Source organism: Enoplosus armatus, chromosome 16 (assembly GCF_043641665.1).
Source record: "Enoplosus armatus isolate fEnoArm2 chromosome 16, fEnoArm2.hap1, whole genome shotgun sequence".
Classification (NCBI taxonomy): Eukaryota; Metazoa; Chordata; class Actinopteri; order Centrarchiformes; family Enoplosidae; genus Enoplosus; species Enoplosus armatus.
Genome location: NC_092195.1, coordinates 4,036,445 through 4,062,596, shown reverse-complemented (window position 1 = coordinate 4,062,596; position 26,152 = coordinate 4,036,445). Strand labels below are relative to the sequence as shown.

Below are 26,152 nucleotides of genomic sequence, written 5' to 3'. Positions count from 1 at the left end.
TCTCAGGGATAAAACAAAATATAGGAGGAATATTTAAGTTACACGCTGTGCATTGCACCCTCATGAGAATGTGTCCAGTCGTTATGCTCCTGGACAGGAGTGGTTATCACTTTTTCAGATCACAATTACCTTTAAATTCCTTTAAAGCAGGTGCTGCAGAGTTTGCTTAATTTGCCTCAGAGAGATCTGTAGCCACTTGCAAAGCGGCTCCTGTCACTTCAAAATGGTTGTGTCGGAGCTGAAAAACCTTTTTGGGATGAGAAAGTAGTAAGAAATGTCAAAACGTCTGTACAAGCTAAATAAAGTCGGAGCAATAACGGATGTCGCCGAGTATTTTCTGATTTGGGTTAATGTGATTTTCCTGCAGCTCGCTTTAGGCTCTCTGATCTTCTGAAGTGCAGCAACAAAAAAAATCACAGATCAAACGCCACAGAATCAATTACATAACATGCAGGATACATAAACAGCATGACCGCCTGAGGCCCTTCAGGTAATAACAAGGCTTTCTTCGTGTCAACACTACAGGCCAACATGCATTCTTCAGCTACACTGATGAGTACACGTGATTATCAAATCCACATTTCATCACTCGCTGGCTGCTTCTCTCCGCTATCCTGACGATAATTATTAAGAGAATTACACACAGGCATACGTGTCATTAGGAGGCACTGTAAAGAAAAGAAGCAGAGGGGTGGTGGTGGGTGGGGGGGGGGGGGGGTTTACTCATAGAGGCCCATGGGCTTCTGCATCTTTTTAAGTGTTGGTAATAAAAAGTAGTCGCCACCTCCTGAGGAACTCCTGGCCAATGGGAACCCATTGAACAAACTTTTATGTGTCCTCAGAAAATGCTTGAGCATCCCCTGCGCCGCTTCTCTCCGCCAGTCCTCAACATGCTCAGGTAGGACTGACTTCAGGGGGGAAAACTTCATATCTGCGGCTCCTTCTGCTCCTGCATCTCACCACTGTGATCCTCGTTGCTGAGCCCGTCCGTCTGTCGGTGCGTCTCCCATCACGGAGTGGAGTGGAACATGGCCTTCCACAGCTCTGGTCTGACGAGGTAAATGTCTCACGTTGAATGTCTGTCGGGGCTCTTTGTCAGCAAACCATCGTCTTTGAGCCTTTTGTGTCATTTCCATAACAACGAGGACCCGTCTCAGACTGGGTGCTCACTAAAAATCAACTTCTCGTCTTTATTTAGAAGGAGGAAACGTCTACATTTCCCTCTGTGCAGCCCTCAGTGACTTTATGGGCGCAATAAGATCTGTAGCTTAGCATAGATTAAAGAAGCCTTTTAATCTGGCCCACACATGCAGCCTGTAAACCCCTATGGTGCATGACATTTCAACAAAGTAAAAGGGAAAAAAGCCAGTCTTTAGATCTTCAGTGTTTCCATTTGATTCACTGGAAAAAGCCTGAATGAGTGATTTGATTAATGCCTGTAGCATCATCTTCTATAAAGACGTTTTCACACACGCTGTTGCTCAAAAAGCTTTTGTCCGCACATGAAATCAACTTTAACATGACCGAGTGGCACAGCTGACTGCTTCACGGTCGACAGCGGTAATTAAGACAAATGAGAGAGCAGAAATCATGCCAGGAGTGTTGGCTCACTCTCTGCATTCTGGGAGCACCTAAGGGACATCACAACACGGGTGGCAGCAAAGGGAAAGCCCCATCAAATGTTGATGAATGTCAGGAATTAAAGTAGATGACATGTCATTACCTAATTGACTTGACTGATTGATTTCACGACGGGGACATTTACTGGAACGTATTTGGGGATTTTTTTTTTTTTTGCCCTTGCAAGTGCTTTCATCACTTTTAAATATCTCTCTGTGTGAAACCGCAGCACCTTTAATCTTGCAGGATGCGCATTACGCACATTTACACTTATGTAGACATAACGGCATTTCATGTTAGTATGTTAAAAAGTTCAAATTTAAGAAGCCCTGCAGCTCAAAGCCTACATTAAGGCAGCTGTAAACGTTCTTACTATATTCATTTTGAACCAAAAGGAACAAGCACAGCTTTTGATTTTGATTCCTTCTTTGTCCTTCCACTCTTTCCTTTTCAAATGACATACACAGAGCTACACGTGCCTGTGACTAAATATTGTGAGAAGTGAGTGGATTATTGTACAATTGTGTGAGATCCTTTAAGATCCTTCAAGGAAAACAAAAAAAATCATACTTTGCAGAGAAGAGATTTGATTTGGTCCACGTGGATGTTCATTTGCTTTATGCTCATAGTTACCTGTCTTAAAGAAATAGTTTGGCATGCCGGGAAATACGCTTATTAGCTTTATTGCTGTGAGTTAGATGAGAAGATAGATATCAGTTTTATCTGTCCGTTAAATATAAAGCTACAGGCTGCAGCTGGTATCCCAAATATAGACTCTGACTGTGGCTTAGTTCAAATTAATTGATCAAACCTCAGAATTCTAAAATCATCGCTCAAATCAGCCTAGCTCTTGATTATCTTAAATAGGACCAATTTGCAGTGGATTCTGGGTAAATAAAGACTTTTTTTGGACAAGGTGGTCCCACCCTTGGTGGACAAGGAGCAGGTATACATCCACAATGACGAGTCTTTTGGCATCCATGTTGCCGTTGCCTAGCAGCGGACTTACCACTTGAACTTGTGAAACTGTCTAACTTGCATTAGACTACTTTCAGAGAAAAATTAAGACTGGCCTAACACGGCAGAAAAAATCTGAAACCGGCCAAGATGCTAGCTTAGCTAAGTACAATGGAAGCAGGGCCTTGCTTCTTCTAAAGGTAAAGAATCAGCCTACCTTCCTACCAAAAACACACTAATTAACACGTTATATCTTGCTTGTCTAAGCCGTACAAAAGCTTATGTGCAAAACAAATGGCAATTTGTGGCTTCACAGGTGGCTATTTTTACCTCTGCTAAGCTAAGCTAACCGTCACCTGGCTGTAGCTTCATATTTGATGGACAGATATGAGAGTGGTATCGATCATCTCGTCTAACTCTCCGCAAGAAAGCCATACTCCTCGAAATGTCAGACTATTCCTAAACAACTATGGGTTTACAACTTTGAAGAGTTCAACACCGAAAGCTTCCCTCTTGCCACATTCCATCAGTGACGTGTCGTTGCACCAGTCTACTCTGCAGATGGATCGGCTTGGAAGGCAGACAGCCAATCCCACTGGGGCTCTGAAGATGCTCCTTTAAGGTGAGGGGCATAATGTTAGGGCCCAACACCTTCCCTGAAGAGACCTTGCTGACTAGCCATTAGTCATATCTCTGACAGCACGCTCACACACACACATTTGCAAGAGAGTTCACACGCTGGAGATGGGTTACGCCCTCAGTAACACCTCCGCTACCTCATTCATTTCCCAGATTGACGAGCTACAACCTCTGCCTTTGGAAAAGAGTCCTCCCTATCACTATCAGTCACGTTGATGATGGATGTAGGATTGCTGTGGAGAGTTGTCACAACTCAGGACACGCATAAAAGAAGCTAAAAGATGGGAGCGTACTGATGCTAGTGGAAGTACTCAGACACATGTACTGCTGTGTAAGATCACCTGCTTTGGCTATTGCTGTCATTCATCATTTACCTTCTCCAGAATTGAAAGTGCACCTGCAGATATTAGTTCTACCTGAGCGGAGCAGAAACACACGCCTCCGCTTACAATGCAGGCAATGGTAAATAATATCCATGTATGCATAATATCTGTGCATTCAGTAAATGCTGATGTAACGATTCGGGAGGCTTGTAGTGATTCATGTCCTCAGCGGGAAAACTATCCTGAAGACGGATTGGAGTTTCAATTGAGTTAGATGGCGGCCAGTAAAATTACAAGAGGTCAAGAGGACCTGGCCTCAAGCTTTTTAGCTACAGTAAGCTTGTTAGCTAGCCTGCTAGCCTGTCAGTATAATGAACACTAAAGCGATGAAAGACTTTTTGATAAATCAGTCCAAGCTCAAGGTTGACTTATTCGATTTTTACAGGGCTCAGCTGCCCGACCAAATATACAGTATACACACACACACACACACACACACACACACACACACATATATTGTTAAGCTTGAAAGCTCTGGCAAAAATATCTAAGTGGGCCTTGAGTTGGCATTGTTTTGTCAAACAATTCAATTTACAAAGTAAAGAATGAACTTGCTTTACTTATAGCTTCTGTTAAACCTGCGTTAACTGATTTTTGACCACTGTAAACGCAACACTGACATATTATCACTCTATGTTTAATGTTACATGGCGAATGTCACCAAACATCTGCTTATTTGTACACTACATTCAACAGATAGCGAGCAACATTAGCATTCATTTTGGGTCCTCTAGATGAATGTAAGTCCATTTTTCACTCTCCCTTTAGCTCTGCTTTGGTCTCCACCAGCTTCCGAGAAAAGCATCAGGCTCTTTAGCCGCTAAATGCCCCACTATGTTAACCAGCTGACCGGGTCTGTCTGCTGTTTGGTGCTGAGCAGATTCTGTACACTGGGTGCCCGCTGTGGCTGGAAACGAGTTTAATGAGAGCCAAAAGCATTGGGAGCCAAAACCATGCGGGCCGTAAAACCAAAACAATGACCTAAAATGCACTGACACAGCTCAGCTCAAGACCTTTTTACGGTTTCTGCATCTGTGTGGCGTAAGTCAATTGTAAGTGAAATGCATCAGGTGTCTGGTGTTGTTGCCTTATCCAAGTACTCTATATCATTCAATTCATAAAACTGTGTTTATCAAACTGTTCCACCTCCATGTGGCTTTCTCACTTGGCATTTACTGTCATTTCCCATTTACAGTAATCTTTTCCATCTTCACTGGAATGGGCAAAGCAAACACAATTTGAAGGAACGACTTTTTCTTTCTGTTTACGTGCTTCTGTTTATGGGCACAGAGGACACCAGCAAAGTGCTTCATGTCTTCCCTGTGGTGTTTCATTGATTCAGACTCAAAGAAACTGTCAAAGAGAATTAGATGCATGACTGAATGCTGATTTCCTCCATCGTTCCCGAGCAGAAAGCAGCTGTGGCGTCCATCGATGTCGGCGTACTCCTCTGTCTGCATGGCTCTGCTGTCCCTCCTCCTCGCTCCAGCACTTGGACGTAAGTCACCCGCAGTGCAATGCACAATCATCGACACATCACAAAGCCAGAGTACCGCGTATTGCATGAATGCCGCCATTACTGTGAAGCTGTTTGTCTTGTAAACACAGACAAAGAGGAATCGGGTGGATGTTGATGCCCGCTTGTTGACCGTTGCTAGGTCATTCTCTTTATCAGAACTCACAAAGCAAAGGCCAGAAATAGCACACACACTGTGCTGGTCTGTGTCGTAGGATTAAATCAGATTAAATGTCCCCTCTGATAATCACAACAAGCCCATTCTCTGCTGTTGTTTGGGGACACAACAAATCTAGCATGAACACGCAAGTGAGCGCCAGATACAGTAGGTGTGCTCCTTTTAGAAATCCACCTTGTTACCACAGCGCGCACATGCAACTGCATGTGACATCTTAATTGTGGTTCATCCCCCGCTCATTGCACTAATGACTGGCTCTCTGAGCGTAATGCCGCGGCAGGCAGTAACTTTAACAACTGGAGGCCCACATGCACAGTCAGACAAGTGTTTAGTGGTAGTAAATATGGGATTATAAATACCGTCTCACCACTTTATCTCATTTCTCAGCAGTTATGTGGGATCTGGGGACGGCTTCCAGATGTGTTGTGTTCACGCTGCTCGCTGCAAACGAGCTGACTCAGGTTATTGACTGAGGAGGCCCTCTGGCTGTCAACATCCTCGTTTCATGGAGTTTTTCTTTTTTAAAAGAGGCTTTTCCCCTTCATAACAGCAGTGTAGGGACTCAGGGATAGCGCCCTCTTCTGACACCTCCCAGGAATTGATTTTCCACTGTATGAAACACCCCAGTGACAGTTACTGCAGGGCGATGTCTTGGGACCTGCATAGTATGTACCAGTTACTACACAGCTATATTGTGCATTGACACTGAATGAGTTTATTCTATCACGTACAAGTTTTTCTGAATTCACTAGTAATTTATATTAACGTCAGTTTGCTAATGGCAATGGAAAACTAGGACAGTCTCTTATGCCGTATATCAACGAAACAAAACATAAAAGTATGGATTTCTCAAACAACTGAGAAACAGTAATGATGAAAGCTGAAATCACATGGCAGTGTGATGTATTGCAGGTCGCGGTTTCCACCAAAGGAGACTTCCATCTTAATAAATCATACACATAAATAAAAAGGAAAGCGGCTCACCTGCCATATTGACCTTTCTAAAATGTGTGGGATGACATATGGTTTTGGCCGCAGTCGTGCAACACTAGCTGCCATATTTATCAACATTATGTTTCCATCTCTGATGACATATTTGGACCACAAGGGGGGTGTCTGAGCAGTCTGCATTATAAATCTCAAGGACTGCGTTGATTAGCCCGTGTTCATGCTTTGGAATGTGTGAATATGTGAAACACTGCAAGTATAGTTGTAAAAGAGACTCACATTAAAAATGCCCCTCGGCGCGTTGTGATGTTAATCCACTTTGACATTAAAGACCTTGCTTTTCCCTTGTATCCACCAACTGAATTAAACTGGCCGCTATTATATTGGATTTGTCAAATTCAGCAAAGAACAGGCGTAACAAGATTATTGGTTTTTTTTGTTCTTGTCCTGTCAGAACTAGACCTCAACCGATTGGATGGCGATACCGTCTGCCCACCAATGAGAAGCGGACAAGATGACCTTCCAGGTAACGACTTGTAGCTGTATTCAAACAAAAGTAAAAGCAGCAGCCGAAGCTGTTGCGAAACCACAAGCCTCAAAAATCCCTAAAAGAGAAAATAGACTATCCAAAGGAAGGTGGTGACTTTAATTAGTTGAACAGGGTGGGCCGCCTAATGCCTCGAGGCACCTTCAGATATCAAATGAGGCAAATAAAATGTTCCACTTGAGCTTTACAGAATCTTAGTTGGAACAATTCAAACTCAGCAAGATTGTAATTGCTCACCACTGCTCTGTTTCAACCGGTTCACTCCCTCAACACATCTGCGCACGTTCTGCTCTGTGGTTTGAAAAGGTAAATGCCTCGTTATTAAAAGTTGTGTACTTCACATGGGATTCATTATCACTTTTTTTTAAATTTTGTTTCCTCATTTTACGCTCTCACCATGAGCTTTATCATACATTTCCTACACATTCAAGCCCCACCTCAGGATCAATTGCAATCATTTTTGGCGATCCCCTGACTTTTCATCTTGCGCCACCATCAGGTCAAAATTCCACTTTGGTTTATGACCAAATGCCTGCCAGACTAATGACATTCCCATAAGCGTCAACTGTACTTTCTGTTTCTTACTAATTCACAAATGTTAGCATGCTGACATGCTAAAATAAGATGGTGAAGGCGGCATAAAGGTTATACCTGCTAAAAGATTAGCATGGCAGCATTGCCCTTGTGTGCGTGTTAGCATGCTGACGTTACCACTTAGCTCAACACGCCGGACTGTAGACTCTCAGTCTTGTTCCTGAGCCACAACAAAACTATACCGACTGCTTTACTTTGTCAAGATTATGTGTCCATATGATTATATAACACCAAATCATCATAAAATCATCTTCCATCATCTGAAAAGGAATTATTCATAAAACATTAACCTCCTGAATTTGAGCCATCATCTAAAACATTAAAGGGTCATTGCTACAAAGTAATACTAGCAGTTGCACTCAAAGTCACAGTGCTATACAATGTACAGTGGATGATACTGATCATTATGTTATACATTTTCCTTTGTAGGTTTTGATCTGATCACCCAGTTCCAGCTGGACGTGATCGCTCTGAAAGGTGTGAGGAAGGTGGACGGCTCCACTCCACTCCAGGTGGCCTACCGCCTCGACAAGGAGGCCAACTTCCAAATTCCAACCATGTAAGCACAGTAAAGAGGGTTTAAAAGAAAACAGATAAAACACGCACAAACGTCGAGAGGCAGCAGCGGTCTCCCGATGCAGGTGTTGCGTTATTACAGGTCCGGCACAGATGTTTCTGCATGGCGAGCAGCGTGTAATTGGTAAAGAAAAACATGTCTGAGCCTATTTGGCATTTCTTAGACACAAAGGCACAGTGGAGGCATTTTTCTGTGTGTGTGTGTGTGAGTGAGTGTGGGATTGGAAATGCACCTTTTGAACCCTTCTTGAAGCCCTTTGCATCTACAGTAACAACGTACAGTAAAGAGACAGACTTCACCATGCTCTTTTTAGCTGCGATTTATCTCCTGTTGTAAGTGCTCCTTTAAAGGTTTACACTGAAAAAACGACAGCACTGGCTTCCTGTTAAGATTGCCCTAGTTTGTAATTAAAGGTTAGTTGTACCACAGATTATCCTGAGGCAAAAATAAGCTGCGGACCCCACCTGATTTGAAAACAAAAAGGTATGTTGTTTTACGGGTATGGGCGTTTTTTGAATCCATTAATTAAACAACAAGTTGATTGATAATGAAAACAACTGTATGTTGCACCCCTAGCATGTAAAAGTAGATACATTATTAACGTAACCTAATTTGTGATTTTGTTGATATTATGATTGTACTCCAGCTATTTTGTATTGTTCTTCCACAAAGTTGGGGGACTTTCAAAAGACATCATTTTCAAAAGAATAGTCAAAATTGAAGCAGCAGAGGCTGAGATAGTCTAGCTTTTAGTCCCTAGTATGAGTCAAGCTCTTAAAATGCTGGACCTGGCCCACTTTGGGACGCTGGTGCAATGACGTCATCGGGGTTTTTTTTTTTTTTCACTTTGGAAAGCTCCCCACGAGACACAAACTGAGTAGTAGCACTCATGACGAGTAAACTGAACTTCATGTATAAAATCGGAGTGCCCCTACTAATCAGTCAATCAAATTGCCACGAATCTGGGGGTTTCAGGGCCCTTTGAGGCAGCTTCCCACTTTGCCCAGTCCACGATGCAGCCCTGCTTAGTAACTGCTGCATTTGCTCTTTATCTAACACAAGTGAAAGGCACACTGTTCAAGACATCATTTCCAAAAAAAACACTGGCGTCAGTACAGAGTGTGCAGGTTGATGGCTCTACCACTTTACGTAACCAAAGACGTCTCCTGGTGTTTCCCAGTGTGCCTGTTCCCGTCTGTTTTGGCTAATCTGTTCCTGCAGGCCAGCTTTCCTCAGAAGCTGTTATGTAACTCGCTGGCACCCCGAGTCTATGCCACTCGGGCCTGTCACACTGAATGTAAATACATGTTTATTCCCCCCTGCAGGTCCAGTGGCACCGGCTGTGCTTTGAAGTCCGTACCGGCCAGCGAGCTTTATGCTGCACTCCCTCCTGTTTTTTTTTTTCCTGCAGGACAAAAGCAGCACATACTTTAGACTTTCTCACCTCAGGGATAGCCAGAGCGTGGTCTTCATTTGTTTTACTGGCTCACAGGAAACTCTTTTTTTATTGCCTCACCTTGATCGTTTACTAGATGGTAAAAAGTGCCGGCTGCAGCGCCCGTCTATGAACGCACCACCTACTGAGATTCTGGCTTGTTAAAAAACGCAGACGGTGGATGCAAAGCAGGACTGCATGTTGTAATTGAAGCAGTGATTTACGCACTGAGGCAGCCTCTTTCACAGTATCTCATTTGTGATATAATAGCACGCCTTAAAACCTTAAAGAAACTTTTGTTTCTTTGAAGCGTGTAACTTTAACTCATTTGTGTTTGACTTTCACAGACAGTGATGGCGAGCCTTTTGAGTTATTTTCATCCACGTCTTGCACTTGATTTGATGGTAGTTTTGCCGAGTGGTGTTTATTCTGTTATCATGAATCCATTTGGACAGAAAAAGGTATTTTGAGAATGATAACCTGGCTGGCACAGAGATATCTTTGAGCTTGTGTCAGTGAGCGTCACTCAATGAAAGCATGTTAAAATATCTCTTTTGACGTTTGACGAACTTTCTACTCTGATTCCTCAGCTGATTTGAACCCCTGTGCTGAATTTCCCTCTCAGGCTGAACTTTCCTCGTGGCTTCCCTGACGAGTACTCCTTCATGGTGACCTTCCGCATGATCAAGAACACAGTGAACAAGGTGTGGAACGTCTGGCAAATAGTGGACGAGGACGGCAACAAACAAGCCGGACTGAGGCTGAACGGCGACCAGCAGGCTCTGGAGTACTTCCTGATGGGCGCTGACGGCAACCTGCAGACCGTCACCTTCCCCGGCCTGTCTGTGCTCTTCAACACCAAGTGGCACAAGGTGATGATTGGCGTGGAGCGCGACCAGGTCACTCTGTACGTGGACTGCCAGCCTGTGGATCAGAAACCCATCAAGGGCAAAGGCCCCATCAACACAGAGGGAGACACTCTCATTGGCAGGCTGGATGCTGATCCCGACGCCTCCGTGGTGGTAAGCGAGGATGGAGAATTGCCTGCTGCATTTAATCATGCTCGCTGACTCTCCTTTCAAGCTCTATCAGTGAAATGGTGCTCTGTGCGTACAAACACGTTCAGGTTTATATGTGTGCTGAGCTGTGCTATAATTCTAAAGTGCTGCTGTCACAGCAAAGCTGCTCAGCTGGGTTCCAGTGGGGAAAAAAGAAAAACTTAATCCCAGCAGAAAATAGCATTGGTGGAAAATCAAGCTCAACAGCCCATAGAGGGCATTGATTTCATTGACTAGAAAGAAATAACTGCACCATGACGAAGCATTTCAAGATTCTTTGTCAATCTTAAAATGAATGCGTAGTGTTGCATTTGTAGTAACATTAACATCTCTTTTCAGTTTGAACTCCAGTGGATGTTGATCCACTGTGACCCAAAGAGAGCCCAGAGAGAGAGCTGCAATGAGCTGCCTGCCACCGAGGTACAGTAACAAGGACTCGGATCTGCTCAGCATCTGCTGTGGTTTGTGGTTTTACCCAGGTTGACAGGGCTTCCAGCATGCTGAAAGAAAACAGGGCAGACATGCTGAGACGGAGCTACAGGAGTGTAGCAAATACTCAGTTTCCTGCAGTACATCCAGAGGTTGCAGTTCATCCGAAACAATTCGCAAGTTGGACAAGTTGGATTCTGTTATATTCTTGTTGTCAAACAGTAGATTGGAGTTGCAGTTCCACAAACATTCCTCGGAAGGCAGAGCTGCTGAGGACGAGGCAGACATGATCTCATTGGCTGTGCTAAACCTGCGTGGAGCCAGAACGCAAACACGAGTCATCTAACGGGCCAACTTTAGAGAAAGAGGAAGTTTGGTCAAATTAAAAGAGTGAGATCACAAACCTAGCCAGCACAGTGTGCTTAGTGCCAGATTTTTGCGGTCACCATTTCATTTCAATTTAGCACAGCGATACAGAATGTGCCACTACCTGCTGCTACTTGATTATCAGCTGACAGGAATGCAATAACACCTGCCGCCTGCTGTTTAAGACCATTCAAAGTGGTTTTCTCCACCCTTGTTGCTGAGGAACACGTAGCCAGCCGCTAACACCAAACAGAGTGTACTGTAAGAAAAAAAACTATCAGTGGAAATTGCTTTTTTTCCCATCAATGTATCCCTCCTTTGCTGCATTTGCTGTAATGGAGGTTAACTATTACTACTACTGAATTTAGAAGGTCAGTTAGCTTGACTAGCTAACCAAGTTTACCTTTTTTTTTTAACTAGTAACACGAGCGATAAACTTCATAAGTTTCAATTTAATGAGCTTAATCTTTTCTGTCCTTTAGCTTTGGCGACCCATGTTGGGGGCCGGGACCCCCGCGTTGGGAACCGCTGTTGTGTGCGATCGCGCTGCCGTCGGGTTCTGGCTGGACACTAGAAAATCCAGCCTCCGTAAAGCGATTTCCTGATTAAACCAGATCATGCTTCGTGCGTGTAACTTGTTATTGTAATTACCAGTTTCTGGCTTATAGAGTATCTTTCAGGTCAACAACCAAGAAAGTCACATTTTTCTGAAAGCAACTTGGCTCTTAGTATGGAAGTACCCAAAAGAGGTAAACAAATATGATTGTCTAATGTCAGTCAAAGTCCATCATTCAAAGTAATGACACCCAAATGTATTTGATATAGTGCTATATTCCCAACGCACAGTGCTTTTTACCCTCACACAAGCCATTCTGCAATCACACCACCATCATGTCCTCACAATTCATAAACATGGGAATCTTTCAGCACGAGGATTGGCTAGGGATCATTAAACAGTGTAATCTATTTGGAAATCAGTGAGAAGGTATTTGATGGTGGCGAGATGGATTTGAATATTCATACACGACAATAGAAGAATGAAAGTTAGGACGGCGTCACCCTGAAATGAAAACGCACACACTTTGTGTAAGGCTGTGAAAGGTTTGTGGCATTCATGACTAAATTTAAATCTTTCATTTCAGTGTAGCTTTAGCGCAATTAATGAGATCTCTGCCTCCGAGAAATACTTGTAGCCTATAATGAAAATGCCACTCTGCTGTCTGGCATCTCATTCTGTATAAAGTCTGCGGCAACGAATAAGGATCAGCAGGAGTGTTTTTGATCCAGTCGCTTGTATCAAGATAGAAAATTACAGACAGAACTATTTCCTGGCCTGGTGCGCTCTATTAGATTTCAGGCTAACATCCCTGCATCCAGCTGTGAGGTGGTTCTGTACGTGGGGAGTGTTGGTACTATGGGCTGTATATTCATAAATGACAGCATGATGAACTCTTCTACTACTTCTGTGATTATGAACAGGTGCGCTTCTGCTGACACTTTTGGTGAGGGTGGTGTGACTACTTTCACTAACTCTCCCTTTATCTGATTTCTCTTGCTTCTTCAGATGTATGCCAATGCTGAGGTATTTATCTATCTACTCCATTTTCTTTTTGCTTTGGTTGCCTAATTGCCTCATTGCTTTGTTCCAAATCTAATTTATGGTGGTGATTTTGTTTGTATGCTGTGTTGGGGGGCTGTGTAGGTAGACCATTCACGCATTTCTACACCAATTCGCACATGACCAGCAATAAAGTCGGACTGTAAATAAAGTTGGCACGTAGATATTTAGAATTATACCTGAAACGTCCCAAATTATAAACACGTCTGCAGGCTGTAAAATACATTATTAAAAATGTTACATTAACATTTAAGTGCCATTTAAATTAATTTGACCTCCTTAGTCCAAGCATTTGTTCAATTTCCTGTTTTATTGCTTTAAAAGCATAATATCTCAGATAACATTTGGCATCATGTAAAATATCTCACCATTCTGGATAAATGATTTGATGACTGCAATCCTTGAAGGTGTAAGTTTCATTATGTTTTTTTCTTTCATTAAAAGCTGTATTCATAGTTTTTATTCATTTCACTGCCACTTGCTGACTGGCTGTCTCCACTCTCAGCCTGACAAATCAGTCCAAGGCCCCCCAGGAGCCCCTGGCCCAGAGGGTCCCCGAGGGCCCGCAGGAGAAAACGGCAGAGATGGAAGAGATGTGAGTATTTCCTCCCTGATAACAGCCATTCTTTCTACAAATCCCTACTGTCCTTTATTGTCTGAATCACAAGTCGTCTTCTCTTTATGTCTCTGCTTTCTTTAACTGTGTTGTTTTGCTCGTCTCTCCAGGGTCTTCCGGGTTCCACCGGCAGTCCAGGCGTTCCTGTAAGTATGAAATGCTAAATGGTGTACTGAGGGATTTCTAAATTGGCTTGTCCAAGACAATATGTCTTTTTTGTAGGCCAGCCCTGAAATGTTTCCTCTGAAATGTTTTAAGGAAAAATGAAAAAGATAAGGTCTGTAGCAATCAGTGGCTATTGATATTCAGACATCTGGTAACCAAGATTATTTAGATTTCTAAACCACAGTAGAACTCTACAGGGGCCTGTAACCCAGACGTGATCCTGCCCCATAACCAAAGTCACATATTGTCTTTTATTTCATCCATTACTGAATGTTAGCTTGCCAGACTATTGGCTAAATTATGTCTCTGTCCCTCTTCCGACTGGGCATTGTATATCTATTGGCAACACGTGACAACACGTGGACACAGACCAAACCCAAACCCGAAAAATGGAACTTTTGTCAAAGAGGCATGAAATTTGACTCAAAGCTTCATATTGATTTTCCAAAAAACTAACAAAGAAGCAGGGATGCAAAGGTCAGTCCTTACTTCCTGTGGAAACAAGTCTACGGAGAAGGTCATTGTAGTTTCTGGATTTCTTCTTTTGTAAATCTCTGTCTTCCAGGATTACAAAAACGCTTGACGATGCTCACTTAAATTCTGGTTTCAAGCGATTCGTTCACTGTTAGTGGGTCTTCACCTTCCATAAGGTAGCGGGGGAAAAAAAAAAAAAAGTTTTAGAACTGCAGATCCATCGTAACAATTGTTATCTTACACTCAGTTGAAAAGATGTGGACTTCAGTGCAGAGATGTTTCAATGTACTGAAATGTATGATGTTATCTGTAAAAAGTTAGTCTTTTTACAGATAACATAAATAAGATAAATACCACCATGTTTTTGCACTGATACATAACTGACCTGAAACTTTTAAACAAGTGTTACTGATTGAAAATGAAAAGAAGATGGTGGACCTCGCTAGCTACTTGCACGTTCCTCTGGTCACACTTTGGCATACATGAATACACAACACACTTCCACACATGCGCAGAAACACATACAAATACGAAGTTTCTTTATGTAGTCGAAGTGTAGTCCTCCCACTAACAAAAGCAGATACAAATCTGTGCCAAATTCAAATCATAACCTCTGTTTATTATATCTCACTGTGTGTCTGTAAATATTGTTACACCCGTGTAACCTTTTGTCACCATTTGTGATGTGTCATTTTGTAATTTTGTAATGTCCTTACTAATTACTCTAATAAAGAAAACAACTGATTGAGCCTGGGGGTTAACTGGAGGCAACAGTGTTTACTGGTGCCTCTGTCAGTCTTTATGCTGTCCAACCCGTCTGTTTATCTGCACATCCTCACACAAGCTCGGGCTGTGGTTGATTTAAGAAACAACAAGAGCGGCCCACCTTTCATCGATTAAATGTTGAGTGTCGCCGCCTCTGTGTATCCTAGCAACAGTGCAGCGAGATGCGGGAAGGAGATAAAGCTGTCTTATTCCTGTTGTGTCTGTTTCCTAGGGCAGCAAAGGGGAGCAGGGGGAGATCGGTCTTCCTGGACAGAGAGGCCTGCCCGGCCTTCCAGGATCTGCTGTAGGAAACATCACCTCATCCACTGACACACACTCTTTATAATATCTGCCACAACTGTCTGTGTGTGACTGTGTGTTTGTCGTCTGCAGGGTTCTTCTGGCCCAATGGGTCCCAGAGGGTCTGTAGGGGAGAGAGTGAGTAACCATCTAGATCATTTCCAAATCATCCATTTATAAGAATTATGATTTTTTTTTTTTTTTACGAACATAGACCATTTTACCTCCTGATTGCAGGGGCTTCCTGGCTTTCCTGGACCTGCAGGTCCTCCTGTAAGTGGAAAAGGCTCTGATTGAAGCAACACGCATGGACATTACACTGTATTTGACTATGAAGAAGCTACCAACACTTAAAGTGGATGTAAATCTTCTGTCTCTTGTTTCACAGGGCCCAGCAAGTGAAGGACCCGCTGTATGTGTTTGCTACATCTTTTTTTTTTTATCTGTTTTATTCTGAAACATTGTTGAAATGCTTTTACATGGCTTACCGGTGAACGCGCTGTTGTGTTAGCGGCTGTGTGTCTGTGTCTGACAGGGACCACCGGGGAAACCAGGAATCCCAGGAGATGAAGGAAACATCGGGCCTGAGGTCAGACTTCACATGAAAACAAACTTTACTTGAGTATTTCCATTTTATGTTACTTTTATGTTACTCCACTACATTATATGTTAAATATCAAATATTGTACTAGGTACTACTTACTTTAAGATTTCAGATAAAAAAACATGATACTTTTATAACTGTTCGAGGTTCAAAGAGGTAAAGTTAACTTGAATATTAACTTGAGCCTTGAACGGCTACAGCAGTAAAAAGCGGCTTAGACATTGATGCATCAGTAACAACCGTGTCATGTATAATACTACAACACTAATAGTATCAGTCATAGGGGACATTTTCTGAGTACTTCTTCCACCACTGAAAATAGTTGTAAAACCTTGTTTCCAAACATGCAGCTCTCCAAATATGATTGGTTTAGTTTGATGTTTGGCAGATGTTGTGCTTGGCATGCATATCAATCAAATGCCTGCTTCATCAATATATATATATATATACATATCAAATGTTATGATAATATATCCTGCAGGGCTCACCTGGACTCAGGGGGTTACCCGGCATCGCAGGGCCTGTTGGCCCTCCTGGTCCACCAGGGCCTGTGGTAAGAACCAGACCTAGCCCATGTTTTGTTACATATCACAATGTGTATTGAATTTCATTTTATTTCTTTGTTTGATTTTTTTTATTTTTATTGTCATTTCAAATCTTCCATACTTAAGAGCCTATATGTAGATATGGATATTTGGGATTACAGTTGCTGATTGTCAATATTACCTGATATCATTGAGTTTGAATTAGACACTCTTCATGCCAAAAGAACTACAGAACAACTGTAGCTACACCAGACATGTTTTATTTGGAAAAAGACATTGGGATGCTGAGTGTCATCAGGGCTTCTCATGGACCTGGACCATGTAGGCCTGGTCAATTATAAAATACTACACTTTTGTATTACTGATTGTGTCATGCCAAATGGTCAGTTTATCTGCATACCTTTTGATTAAAGCTCAATGTCAGCCACACACTGTATATTGACCTTCTGCTGAAGAGGTGTAACCCCAGTAGCCCTCATACTAACTTGTCATCTCTATGGGGACAACTACACTTCATCTTGAACTCAGATTTCCATGTGGAATCATGAGGGTATGGTGATGTTGCACGCTTTTTTTCACATTTTCTCTGGGAATTTCTGCTGTGGTGGATTTATGAGGACATCTAAACACTCCACGGCTTGTTTTAGATGTCACTCTGCTGTGTTTTAGGGACCGCCTGGTGCCAGCAATGAGGGGAGTGGGGAAGCTGTGAGTGTTTTTCTGACTTACACACTGCCAAATGTTTCCTGGATGCATGGCAATTGGATTGGTGACAGTGAATTTCTGATCAAACTGAGTCATTGAAGTTAAGAGGCTCTTCAGCAGCCATGTTTTTTGAGTATCTGACTGTCTGTTTTGTCTGTCTGTCTGTCTGTCTGTGTTTGCAGTGTCCTGCTGCCTGTCCTGCTGGACCACAGGGAATGGCTGGGCTACCAGGGATGAAGGTGAGGAATGTCAATAAAAAACAATATTTTTTGGACTTTAGTTCTATTTAGTTGTGAGTGAGTGAGTGAGTTAGAGGTTTATTTGTGAGTGAGGTCATGTTTGTAACTGTTCCTCCTACAGCACTGACGTCTATACAAACAGGAAAACACTAATCAATCTTTGGCATCATGAAAAAGAGAACGTGAATTTAGTGGCTACCTGAATGAAAATGGTTGCTGTTTATTATCCGACACAACAATGTAATTTCTGAATAACCCCATAGCGCTGTATTTTATTGTATGATGCACACCGTGACGAAATATTTCAACAAACGGTCATCTATGTGAGGCAAATGAAATATTCTCTGTAAATTGATTTTCAGCCATGCTAGGGCTGCTAGGGAATGTCCGTCAGTCCACCCCTTTGCTCCAGACTGAAATATCTCGACAACTATTCATGAAATCTTGTGCAGACACTCATGGTCCCCACAGGATGAATCTTTACAACTTTGGTGATTTTCATCGAGCGCATCATCTGGTCAAAAATCTCACTTTGTCTAATAGTTTTAGTTTATGACCAAATGACTGCAACACTGATGACATTCTCGTCTGCCCTCAGCTTTGTGTTTAGTGCTAATTAGCACGTATTAGCATGCAAACACACTAAACTGAGATGGTGAACAACATAAACAGTGCTCGCTAAACATCATCATGTTAGCATTGTCATTGTGTGCATGTTAGCATGCTGACATTAGCATTTAGTTCAAAAGTACATCTTCAAGGAAGAGCCAATGTGGCTGCATTAGTCTAGATTATGAGAATAGAGGAGCCTGAAGCGTTGACAGTATTAAGATAAATAAATACAGATGTTGATAAACTATAATACAAAATTGTTAATGTGATTGATTGTTGCCTCCAGGGACACAAAGGCTTGTCTGGTGAGCCTGGAAAAGATGGAGAACCTGGAGAGAAGGTATGTGAGAGAGTAAAAAACAGAAAAATATCTAGCCAACAAATGAGGTTTCTTCTTAATACCCCCCCCATAAGTTGACAAAACAAGACTCCTCAGCACCGACTGTGTGAATTTCCATTTCCTGTAACGGGTCATACCTATGGGAAGACATTGATACCAAGAACAACTCGCACATAAATGAAGATTTGATTGCGGCCTACAGACAGCTTAATATGATTATCTCCGGTGTCGCAATTTAATTAATTTGTTCTGGTTGGTTTTGGTTTTTTTCCACAGGGAAAAGATGGAGCAGATGGTCCTCAGGGGCCACCAGGTCGCATGGGAGATGATGTAAGGAAGCGTATCCCTCTGTCACAGTGTGTTATTGCAGACCTGTCTCTATGATATATATTTTCAAAAACGCTCTTTGGTCATTTTAGGGTCAAAGAGGGCCCATTGGATTCCCTGGAACCACGGGAGAGAAGGGAGACAGAGTCAGTTGAAGTTTCATCACACTTTTTCTAGAAATTCTTTGGTTTCATCTACTGCGGACTACTTCAAAAAAAAAAAAAAAAAATTTAATTTAGTGACGTGATGATTATATAAACATTCGTAAAAACGGACTCCTCTCCATTCGCAGGGTCTTCCTGGTTTCAATGGCGTCCCAGGACCGACCGGCCCACCTGGAGCTCCTGTAAGCAGTCTTAGTTTGATCAGTTCTATGTCCTCTGCTCTTGGCATTTTACTCTCAGAGCAACAGGGTGGGGTGTATTTGAAAGCCAACTCTCCAGACGTGCCTCTGATTGAAATCTCTTCTCTCAGGGTGTGGAGGGAATCCGTGGACGTCAGGGTTTGGAGGGACCTAAGGGCGACACTGTGAGTCCTACACTTCAACTTAGATTCTGCATTATATTATTCTGCATTATATATTATTATATGTTATCTGTTTCGGTTAAAAACTTTGACTGTGATTAGGGAGAAGTGGGCCCTCAAGGGGAGCAGGGTCCGGCAGGGGAAAAAGGAGACGTTGTAAGTACACTTTTCTGTGGCTCATTCGCTCTTTAGCCCGCCGTTGTTTAGAGTGTGACTGGGTTATAACTGTGTGACGTTACAGGGAGAGCCCGGTAAAGACGGCTTGGATGGACTTGCTGGAGTTGATGGAGCTAAGGTAATCAATAGCTTTACCTTTTCTTTTCTTTTTTTTTTACCAAAATTATCCAGATATTGAGTTTCCCCCGAGATGTTTTTCACTCTTTAGGATGTAAAGCCTGTGATACAATGTTTAGACCATCATGGTGTACTAAAACTCACTTAACGCACTTAATCGCAGCCCAATGAGCGTCAGTTGCTCCCGTTGCTAACATTATCCACCATGAGCCAGTGTTCATACCAGACCAAGAAAGGTTGTATATATGTGTGTGTACTGAATTAAACGCATTGCTATGAACTGAACATTTTTGTAAGAGGAGATTTGTCATTCATTCTGTCCAGAGTTACATAGTGTCACGTAAATTTACAAAAATGATTTAAAAAAAAACAAAACTTTTTTCCTTTCAGGCATGTTCTCCATTATATCAGCAGTTTATATAGATATGGACTCATATATGTTGATCTAACTCTGCTCATTATTCTACTACTATTATTCTATGCTAAACTTCTCCTCAACAGGGAGAGCCTGGTATTGCTGGAGCTGCTGGTATCAGGGGGATTGTGGGTATTCCAGTAAGTGCAACTCATTTTGTTCCCATATCAAAAACAGTCACTTAGTTACACTTTACAGTTAGATCTTATATTGGTAATTAGGACTTTGAATATCTTTGCAAAGTAAGTCAAAAGCAAGGAAAGCTAATGGAGGACGAGCTCCTCTCTGAAGCCACAGAGCGGGTCGGATAAATGAAACATTAAAGCCAAACAAACAGCGGGAAGGAAACAGCACATCTACGGCACCTGTGCTTGTGAATGGCCAAACCGACTCTGCAAACAGCGCAGTACAAAAAGAACAGTGTGTTTTATGTCCTTATCTCAAGATTTACTGAATGAAGCTATGCCGTTCTCTTTCATGTCCTGGTGGGAGATTTTTCGGATGAATTGTCAGGGCTTAAACAAAAACTGCAGCCTGGGAACTTTTTTTGTAGTAATTCATTTGCAAGCCACCACAGATATATATATATATATATATATATATATATATATATATATATATATATATATATATATAAAAGCATTGTTATAGAGCCTCCACTAATGACATTTAAAGGGAGGTTATATGTATGTTAAAGTATGAATACATGTTTGTCTGTTTTTGTTGCCATTATATCTTTAAAAGTCAGGAGAGTTGCCACTGAATTTTCTACTGACATTCAAGGCTCCCCAACTATGAATCCTAAACTCTTTGGTCATCTCCTGACATTTGCTCTAGCGCCACCAGCAGGTTGACTTTTGTGGCTTTTACTCAACGCTAAACTCAGACGGTGAACATGGTAAACATTACCCCTGCTTAACATCAGCATGTCAGCACGCCATCACATGGGATGGATGGTAGAGATGGAAAGACGGTTGTCATGTTAACGACTAGCGAGAGTTGGTTGTGCGAGGATTAGAATACTGTGCATTTTTGCTACCTCATTGACTTTTAATAGACTATAAATTCTCACATCCCACACAAACAGGGTTGAAGGGTATAGCAGCAATAACACACTCATTTTCTGTTTCTCTTCATATGATGTGTCGTTGCTTCTAGGGGCTGCCAGGGAAGCAGGGAACAGTTGGACCCACTGGTGCAAAGGTAATTGGAATAATCTCCTATTTAATGAGACATGTCCACGCAAATTTTATTGCTGCACTATTAGACTTCATCAGAACTCAGTCATCGTAAGCGAACTGAGCTGATACAAATAAAAAAGCTAAAAGACTAACACATTTCCTGTTGTGGATTTAGGGTGACACTGGTGCTGAGGGGTCCATCGGGCCAGTTGGACTTCCTGGGAAGACTGTGAGATTCTCCCACCAAGCCCCCTGTCACACTCAAATTCTATTCATCTGTTTATCTGTTATTTTCAAACCCACCCATACTCATCTGTTTTCATGTAGGGGGAGCCTGGAAATGCTGGAGAAGACGGTAAACCAGGAGCTAAAGGAGCGACCGTGAGTTGACATTTGCTTCTCAGTTTTGTGTCAGATCATTTTAAGGTGTCAGTTCCTGCTTTTTTATTGATTTTGGAGTGTAATGGATGTCAGTTGCACGTTTTCTATAAGTTACAGGTACATCAATATTACTAAGTTGATTGTAAATTGTATGTACAATCAATTTGCAGGGTGAAACAGGAAAACAAGGGCCAGTGGGACCTGCAGGTCCTCCAGGCATCCAGGTGAGAATATATAATATTATATAAGGCTCCATCTACCAGTGGTGGAATCTAACTCAGTACACTTACCCAAGCACTGTACTTAAGTACAAATTTGAGGTACTCATACTTGAGTATTTCCTCCACTTTATACTTCTACTCCTCTACATCTCTGAGGCAAATATTGTACTTTCTACTTCTCTACTGAATTAGATTATTTTCCGATAAACTGAAGGATTAGGTGTTCCTGTATGGGTTGATAAAATTCTCCTACTTTTTCAGCTAGGTAAACTACTTCAAACCCCCCTTGGATGAGCATCGTCACAAAGCTGAAAACAGGGCTGTTTTTCTTCGTTGACTTTCTAGAGATACGTAGTTCTCACAGGACAGCAACGCTACAAACATCTGATGATCTTATAGAATATGATGCGTTGCTGTAGATGAAACCACCCGACAGTATATAAAGTAGTTAAAATTAGCTCAACCTTTAAACATCTACGGCAGTAAAATGCAACATACACATTAATACAGCAGTAATATTAAAACCAGAAACATCATATATAATAGTTATAATAGTATGATAGACGCCAATGAGTGCTTTTACTTTTAAGTACATTTTGCTGATGATACTATGATATTTTTACTTAAGTAAGGTTTTGTAAGCAGTGGAGTATTTTCACGGTGTGGTATTTCTACTTTTACTAAAGTAAAGGATCTGAATACTTCTTCCAACACTGTCATACACTAAGAAACCTTATTCACGGAGCACGTGTAATGCTAGCGGAAAAGAGATTTTACAGTAACAAGATAACCAACATCATTACTAACACTGGAAAACATGTACAATGTTGAACTGTATAGAATAGATGGATGTAAAATGTTGTATTTCCAGGGTGACACAGGAGAGAAAGGTGACACTGGTGCCAAAGGAATGAAGGGTCACACTGGACACAAAGGGGACCAGGTTAGACAAATCTCCTTTTACCAAAGTTACTTTTAAACATCCGTAATGATGAGAATCTTTAGTGAAGTACATAATGTTTTTTTCATGTGTTGTCTAGGGGCCAATGGGACCAATGGGACCAAAGGGTAGTCAGGTAAGAACAGTTATGATCTCTGTATTTAAATGTAATGCGGCCATTTCACCGATAGTTACACACTCACCATGTTGCTTTTTGCAAACAGGGGGACACAGGTATAGCAGGAGATCTCGGGGTTAAGGGAGACCAGGTATGTGGAGCTACGTTTTGTATGGTCAAAAATGAAACAACCTTTCGGTGAGCGGATTTGAAAGAAGTCTTTGCTAATCTTGGTGTGTTTTCAGGGCCCCCCTGGTGTTACTGGAATCAAAGGAGAGGTATTAAAAAACTGCTGTCTGTAGTGCAACTCTCACATGTCTGTTCTAAACTGTTGCCTGAGGATCTTTTCACATAGAGCTGTGACTCCTGCTATTATTAGTGGCTATGAGCAAAATCATGTAAAGATAGTTGTGCCCCGCGTATCTTGATGAAACCCCTACACATATAGAAGAAACAAGGAGGACGTGCAAGTAAAACAATGAATGGACATAGTTGTAGTCTCGCTAATATCACAATGGGATGGTAAGCATTTCTTCTTTTTCCACCTTAAGCGTGGAGAGAAGGGCCAAAGAGGAGCTACAGGAGATGAGGGCAGACCAGGCCAGCCGGGTCACGAGGGTTTGGCTGGTCCAATGGGAGCTCGAGGGCTGGAGGGAGAACCAGGCCTCGCTGGAACACCAGGCCCCAGAGGTCTACCTGTAAGTGTTACCATTGCCAATATACAGTGTGTACACGCTATCCGCAGCAGCAGCTGTAGTTCGGACATTGATTTACTTTTTAAGCCATGCTAGAGATGCCAGCATTGGTCTGTCGGTACGTGAGTCCTCGACTTTGGTCCAGACTGAAATATCTGCTGGATAGATTGCCATGACATTTCGTACACACACTCATGACATTTTGTACACACACTCATGGCTCCCAGATGATGTATCCTCTGACCATCATCAGGTCAGAATTTGAATTTGTCCAATTCTTTGGTGACCAAATACCTGCAGAACTATTGACATTCCCATTAGCCTCGGCTGTACTTTGTGCTACTAATGTTAGCATGCTAAACTCAGATGGTCAACATAGTGAAGACAGTGAAATGAAAAATACATTTTCCAAGTTCTAATCCATTTGTTACTTGTTCATTCGCTTGGTTTATATGCTAAATATGGGTCAAAAAAATCTTTTTTGAACTGTTGAATAACAAAATCCAGCTCTTTTCTCTTCCTGTAAAAATATGCTTGATGACAACAGAGGGCGGTTGTAAAAACCCATCCAATGAAATGTGATTTGGGCTGGGCTAACCCTGCCCGTCATACGAAAGCACACTTCATCGTTAGCTAGTGTGGGCAGCTGGCAGAGCAATATCACAGTAGGAGTTGTGTGTTTGGATTTCAGCAAAAACTTTGTTTTCCTGATCTAACAATGTGGGTGAAGAGCTCTACACGGGCCACTTTTGAATGACCCAATCACATCTGAAGAATTTGACTTAAATCACTCTTGTAACTGAACCCCGCCCACATTACACTCTTCTGTTTCACTGTAATGTCAACGCCTGCATGTTAGCATTGTCACTGTAGCGTGTTCGTTGACGTTAATGCCTTTTTCATTCATTCACAGGGCCCAAAAGTGAGTGATGAGAAGCTTCGGGAAATGTGCTCAGCCGTCGTTGAAGGTGCAGTTTGTTCACTTCAATTTGACCTCATCACATCCACATCTTTACTGATATTTAACCCCTGATCACCCTCATGAGGGGTACTTGGTTTGTAAAATTCTTTCCCGTTTTAAGCTGATTTGTTCTTTGTCCATCTAGAACAATTAGCAGAGTTTAAGAAAGAGTTTTTGAAGAAGCCAGCCGCAATTGGTGCCCCTGGTATTCCTGGACCGGCAGGACCTCCCGGCCCCCCCGGAACAGCTGGAGTGGCAGGAGCAGCAGGAGCCCCAGGGCAGATGGGTCCCAAAGGCCATCTAGGCTTCTTTGGACTTCCAGGCTTACCAGGCAAGAAAGGTCAGTAAGACTTTCCAAATCCATTCTCCACTACTCAATACTGAACTCCAACAAAGCCAGTCCTGAGATAACCAAAGCTGCTGGCTTCAGCAATCTTTAGAAAAGCTTTAAGTGGTTTGCAAATACTGAATGTGTTTCACCAGCACTGTGATAGATAAGCTGTGTCGCTGTGATAGCTTTTTGCCTTTGCTTTATTTTCCTGGAGAGCATCCAGGAGTCTTACAGTGGATGTAGTGGCAAGAAATTAAATGAAGCCTTCAGAGAAAACAAGGCCGTGGGTCCTGGCTGGCAGCACGCTTTTGTCTTCACATTGCCACAGCACACTGAAAGAATGTAGAGCGCTCTGCGGATGGAAGGGGTTCAGCCATGCGTAGTATTATACAATCAATGATTCACTAAACAAGGCTGAATCAGATGGAGCGAATTAACTTTCCTAATTACATCCCCATAACTGTGAAAACAGTATGCCTCTCCATTTCATCTCAACATTCATTTGTGTGTCCTCTATGTGCTCTTCTGTTCTGCAGGGGATGCTGGGGAGAAGGGAGATAAGGGAGACAAGGGAGAGGACGGTGTAGGACTCAAAGGCAGCCCAGGCGCACCAGGTGCACCAGGTAAGGCTACATTCTTGTCATGATGAGAGCATGTTGCTGCTGAGAGGAAACCGTGGGTCTTTAAAATGTCGACATTCCTATTAGCAGTGGGAGTGAACATTAAAAAGGTGCAAGCCTGTGGGCATAAAAACTTCAGGGTAGAAGTTCCCAAAGTGCATGTCGGCAAGAAACATCCTATCACAGAGCTTAAAATTTTGTCACATGAGTTGTTGAAAACAATTATTTTACGATCTGCAGCTTTAACCAGTTCACTTTTACTTTCTTGATCATTTTTGGATGAATTCCCAACTGCAACTCTGAAGTGATTTGAATTATCTACCGTTCTGGTTGGTGCGTCTGACTGGCTTCCTCTCCATGGCTACAGGGGGCCAAGCCTCATGGGAAATGTTTATTATTATTATTATATTATATTATATTATATTATATTATTTATGTAATTATTTAGAGGTTATACAGTATATGTTTACACTAATTTCTTTGCAAAAATGTTTTCAGTTCGACTTTAATGTTTCACATGTTTTGTACCTCCACCTCAGGTGCTCCAGGCGCTGCTGGCATTGGCAAGGATGGCAAAAATGGAGAACGTGGTGAGACAGGAAGTCCTGGTTCCCCAGGAGCATCAGGTCCAAGGGGACCGTCAGGGGCACCCGGGCTTTGTGATCCATCAACCTGTATAGGCAGACTTCCACCTCTCTATATGGTCAGCGGAAAGAAGTCTGCCGGCTACAAAAACCCATGAGACGTCACAGCTCAATGAAACGCTCCAGATCTCATCCTGCAGTGACCACGTTTAAGGGCCTCTCAGAAGTCCAGGTGTGGTGATCTTTGGGAGTCTCCAAATGTCTCCATCTGAACCACGGATCTAAGGGACGCAAAGGGAAACAGAGACAAGGCACAATTGTAGAATACT

The 26,152-nt window shown here is 42.4% G+C and overlaps 1 protein-coding gene across 1 annotated transcript; it reads left to right on the top strand.

The window, feature by feature from the left end:
* The first annotated feature begins 1,028 nt into the window (after nt 1–1,028).
* LOC139299275 (collagen alpha-1(IX) chain) lies at nt 1,029–26,113 on the top strand. Its single transcript, XM_070922181.1, has 38 exons — nt 1,029–1,057; nt 5,012–5,097; nt 6,696–6,767; nt 7,812–7,941; nt 10,020–10,416; nt 10,792–10,872; nt 12,812–12,829; nt 13,371–13,460; nt 13,592–13,627; nt 15,118–15,189; nt 15,279–15,323; nt 15,423–15,458; nt 15,574–15,597; nt 15,721–15,774; nt 16,271–16,342; nt 17,004–17,042; nt 17,222–17,278; nt 18,177–18,230; nt 18,507–18,560; nt 18,650–18,703; nt 18,850–18,903; nt 19,032–19,085; nt 19,185–19,238; nt 19,324–19,377; nt 19,878–19,931; nt 20,950–20,994; nt 21,148–21,201; nt 21,300–21,353; nt 21,524–21,577; nt 22,446–22,517; nt 22,615–22,650; nt 22,739–22,783; nt 22,878–22,910; nt 23,184–23,330; nt 24,241–24,295; nt 24,434–24,628; nt 25,156–25,242; nt 25,779–26,113. The coding sequence occupies exons 1-38, from the start codon at nt 1,029–1,031 to the stop codon at nt 25,979–25,981; spliced, it is 2,850 nt and encodes a 949-aa protein (XP_070778282.1). The 3' UTR covers nt 25,982–26,113.
* The last annotated feature ends 39 nt before the right edge of the window (nt 26,114–26,152 follow it).